Here is a 4,822-nt window from a genome sequence, read left to right as displayed (position 1 = left end):
GGTGCAGTTTTATGTACTTGCAGGATCCGTTGATCCATTCTAGTAATTTTGCTTCTGTTTAGGGGGCATTTGACCCCAGCAAATACACATTATAGAAAAAAATACAATAAAAGAAATCATAATCACAACTGACTTAAGTATAGCGTAGTGTACAACAGTCAGATCATCTTATTAGCTAAAACTAGAGAAGCTATTAACCCTGAGGGGTATAAAAAAAGAAAATGAGGGTTACAATTATTACTATAATGCTTTTAATGGTTTCCTAATCTAGCCTATACAATACATTAAAATCATCAAAAGTATTACCTAAATCTGAAAGATGATGCACTTGGTTTGCCAAACTCATTCTACTCCTAATGATTCTCTTGTAACAGAGCGCCATCTAGTGGCGAGGTGTAACATTTAGCATGTGGAATTAAAGTCACATCAAAATAGATAAATATAATTATGTTATATAATATAATTTTGATGTAATGAATAGTACGTATAGTAATCAGAATGATCGGATCTCTTTTTTAAACCTCTATTTCAACCTATGATTTCAACCAATCTATTGAAATTTGTCTGAATAGATATGCTTCCTTCACCTGCAAAGGCAAATGAGGTGGATCATAATGGTGTTCCAAATTAAATATATAAATAATAGTTAATCTATTTACTTACGTTAATATTAGAATTTTGTTATCTTGTGAATGTGAAGTGTTAAAAAAAAAAAAAAAATACAATTACGACTGTCGTAAACACAAGATTGTTTACGACAGTGCCCCTGCTTTTGCGCACGAGAAACCCCAGTGCGGCCTCTCCGAACAGCGCTCGAGCTCTGAAAGGTTTGTTCCTCAAGCTGTTGTCACTGAAATACGTATTTAAAGAATAATTTATGCTTTAATGAAACGACAATAATTTTATTTTTTTTCCAGAATCATGCCAGCTAAAGGTCCTCTACAGTCTGTCCAGGTTTTTGGACGTAAAGTGAGTATTTAAACGCTGTATGTCCTCGTGCTCGTGCACTGCGGTGATTCGGGTTTGAGATTAGCCGGCTATGCTAACAGATGTATGCGGTTGTAAATGACTGTGAATCTAATGTTTTTATATAGTTTATGTACTAAACGTAACCGTTTGAGTTCATAAAATAGCATATGTGCTCTTAAACCATTAAAATGTAAAATAAGCATATGTCCTGTGTAGATTAACAGTGAGCGATGAATAAAGTGTTGGTAATGGCTGTTTGCTGACACGTGGGAAAGTTCAGTGTGTACATGTACAACAGTAATTCATACAAAACAGTTGCTTTTACATCTGATCGTCATGTTTTCTGTTGTTCAGTAGAGGGGCTTCTTGTTTGTCTTACTAACTGTTAGCCTGTACTTGTGTCTAGTATAGCAATGGGTCTTAATTCTGATCATAAGAATATCATAGAATATTTAAACCCGGTTTCACAGACAAGCCTTTAGCCTAGTCCCAGAATAAAATGCATCTTTGAGCAGTTTTAACTGAAAGCAACTTTCCCTGGCATATCCTAAAATATATCAGTTCCATTGTGCCTCAAGATGCACATCAGTAATGTGTATTTCCCTAAGGCACATTTATAAAAAGCTACTTAAATGTCCTAATTGAACTAAGGCCTGATCCTGGCTTAATCAAAGCCCTGTTTGTGAAACTGGGCCTTTTAGAATATTCTAAATGTGCAAGGCTTTGGTTATGTGCAACGCCAGTAGACCACCATGCTATAATAACATCTTAATAGTGTCATATTTGATGTGATGTCTGATCTGTTTTTCACTATCAACAGAAAACAGCCACAGCTGTTGCCCACTGCAAGAGGGGAAATGGGCTTATTAAAGTCAACGGAAGACCCCTTGAGATGATCGAGCCTGCCACTCTGCAGTACAAGGTACTTTAATTACAGATATGGAGTGCTTAGAATAGAAATATTCAATCAGATCTCTATATCAGTCAATACTATTAGTCAATATCAGTCGTCAATCATCCATGCCGTTCCAAACCTGTATGAGTTTTTCCTCTATGGTAAATAAAGGTGGGTTTTTAAAAAAATATATAGTATAATAAAAATGAATCAGGAATTGGTGCTGTCTCCTTTTGAGGAAGAAAAACACAAATGTCGGGTTTTGTTTACCGTAAAGCCTGGCATCCTCCACAGCACTTGTTGCCATGTTCATGTGACATGAGAAGTAATAATGTCAGATTTGGGAAAATTATGCCACTTTTCAATGTATTATCTAATTTGCATTCATGAATCAAATCTGTCCAGTTTGAAATCTGATTTTTTTTTATGGGATATTGCATTGTTTATAAATGATTTATCAGTGTACTTAATTTTTAATGTTCATGTGCCCTCGTTATCATTAATCAGAAACATTAACTTTCCCTCCCCTTCACGATGGCATCTTTTCCCATCCGTCTGTCACTCACATGAGATTGTAGCAATTAGCAAATGACAATGACCCATTCAATTCCTGATGGACAGTCAAGTCCTGGCTTTTTTCTTGCTGAGAAGCCGTACCTCTAGGATCAGTAAATAATAGATGATGGCAATTTCCATTGCATGCCAACTTTAAAGGGTTAGTTCACCCAAAAATTAAAATTCTGTCATTTACTCACCCTCATTTCAGTCCAAACCTGGAAGGCTTTCGCTCATCTTCTGAACATGAATGAAGATCTTTTAAATTAAATCTGAGAGATTTCTGTCCCTCCATATACAGTCTATGTATAAAGAGATCAAAAAACTAATCCATATAAAAATATGTATTGAAGAGTCACTTTATATGATGAGCAGAATGTTCATGTAAATAAAAGCCTAAATGTAATCCATTCATCATAAAGCGATCGAGTCTCTTCAGAAGATTTGTACTAAACCGCTCAATATGGATTAGTTTCTGATCTTTTGGGAACTTTTTGAAACATCAACGTGATTGTTGCGTCGCTGTCAATGGAGGGACAGAAAGCTTTTAGATTACATTAAAATATCTTTTGTATTTCGAAGATAAAGAAAAGTCTGATGGGTTTGGAACAACATGAGTGAGTAAATGACAATTACTTTTTTTTTTTTTTTGGGTGAATTAACCCTTAAATTGAAGTGACTTCAGTATGGTAACCCATATTCGGAATTTACCCTCTTCATTTGACCCATCCAAGGTGGTGCACACACATTAGGAGTAGTGAACACACACACACTCATAGCAGTGGGCAGCCATTGCCCGGGGAGCAATTGTGGGTTAGGTGCCTTGATCAAGGGCCATTTTCTGTCGGTAATGAGAAATCGAACCTTTGAGTTAAGTTTAACTCTCTAACTATTAGGCCACAACTGTCCAACTTTAAGTGTACACTTATGTACATTCATCAGGATAGAGTCCTTTAGCTCTGTGTGAGGAGAGTTTGTTCATACGTCTACTAACTGAGTGTTTCTGTTTCCTTTAGCTGCTGGAGCCTCTTCTGCTGCTGGGTAAGGAGCGCTTCGCTGGCGTTGACATCAGAGTTCGCGTGAAGGGTGGTGGACACGTCGCTCAGATTTACGGTTAGTAACACTGGCTGATGGTGGAAGCCGTTTGCTCTGAATTGTCTTACCGTGAAAGTATTTGTACATGATAATCAGTAAATGGATAGATTCTTACCAAAGGCCGCAGTGTTCAAAAACTTCTGTAATGACGTTAACATGTTTCATTCTTCTTTCAGCCATTCGTCAGGCCATCTCTAAATCCCTGGTTGCCTATTATCAGAAATGTAAGTGTGCGTCATTGTAGTCATTATGTTGTGAAGATGAATGTGGAGGGTGTCTGCATTAATTGTCATATTTTTCTGTTTTCTCTTCTCCCAGATGTGGATGAGGCTTCCAAGAAAGAGATCAAGGATATCTTGATTCAGTATGACAGGACCCTGCTGGTCGCTGATCCCCGCCGCTGCGAGTCCAAGAAGTTCGGTGGACCTGGAGCTCGCGCACGCTACCAGAAGTCCTACCGTTAAAATCTCTCTGTACATTTTCATATAATAAACCTGAGGGGGAACAATTCTTTTGTCTTGAGGAGTTCTTCTTAAGACTGTACTTGTAGTCTTGAGTTTGAATGTGTTCTGTAGTCGATTTGGTTTTAATTTCCACATGATTTCAAACTAGTTAACTGAGTCAAATAGTATAATTTCCACTGAAATTCATAAACAAAATTATTGGTTAAAAGATTTTAGGTAGTTTACAATTAATGTTACAGGTTAATTACAGGCTGATGTATGCATGGAATGATTATGATAGTGAAATTCAACAATGAAAGAAATGGCCTGTTTCTATTCTGCAAAAGGATAGTGATGTGAAATAATATATAGAGCTACATCACATCTAAGAACGTGTTTTGAGTGAGTATACATGCTGATTATTGAACCACATGCTAGCACTCTATTATTAATTTTGCTGTAGAAAGGTATGTCAAATAATTGAATGTGGCTCTTGAGTCAACAACAGTGGTAGATTTTAAGTGCATACCTATGGAGGTTCCAAAAGCAGTGCTAACTACTGGTGAAGTACACTAAATTGTCATTTGGAATTAGGTTCAACTTTTTTATTCGGTAGTGTGAATATTCTTAACTTAGAAATTTGTTTCAAATTATTGTATATGCTCTATATGGAGTAGCATTATTCTTTGAATAATATTATAAACCAGAATTTCACTGTTATTTTGTTGTAAATGGTGGTGCCTGCACCTCGGTCATATCTGATTCTTAACCAGTAATACAGCTGTACAGAACATTTCCTTGAACGATGAAAGCGAAAGCAATGTATATTTGTATCCATTAGAGGGAGCCAAACCTATAGCCCTAA

General features: G+C 36.5%; 1 protein-coding gene across 1 annotated transcript; it reads left to right on the top strand.

Moving 5' to 3' along the window:
• The first annotated feature begins 564 nt into the window (after positions 1-564).
• Positions 565-4,024, top strand: rps16 (ribosomal protein S16). Its single transcript, XM_081363152.1, has 6 exons — positions 565-827; positions 918-969; positions 1,790-1,891; positions 3,436-3,532; positions 3,691-3,738; positions 3,833-4,024. Exons 2-6 carry the CDS (start codon positions 922-924, stop codon positions 3,976-3,978), a joined length of 441 nt encoding a protein of 146 aa, XP_081219278.1. The 5' UTR covers positions 565-827; positions 918-921; the 3' UTR covers positions 3,979-4,024.
• The last annotated feature ends 798 nt before the right edge of the window (positions 4,025-4,822 follow it).

Source organism: Scardinius erythrophthalmus, assembly GCF_964197995.2.
Source record: "Scardinius erythrophthalmus genome assembly, chromosome: 4".
NCBI lineage: Eukaryota > Metazoa > Chordata > Actinopteri > Cypriniformes > Leuciscidae > Scardinius > Scardinius erythrophthalmus.
The sequence above is the reverse complement of the archived record's forward strand: the minus strand, read 5'-3'. Positions and strand labels throughout refer to the sequence as shown.

Bases quoted from the DNA above. Each gene is read 5' to 3' on its own strand.
- rps16 (XM_081363152.1), top strand. From the start codon at position 922: ATGCCAGCTAAAGGTCCTCTACAGTCTGTCCAGGTTTTTGGACGTAAA. The intron at 970-1,789 runs GTGAGTATTTAA...CACTATCAACAG, and splicing joins TCCAGGTTTTTGGACGTAAA to AAAACAGCCACAGCTGTTGC. The intron at 3,739-3,832 runs GTAAGTGTGCGT...CTCTTCTCCCAG, and splicing joins GGTTGCCTATTATCAGAAAT to ATGTGGATGAGGCTTCCAAG.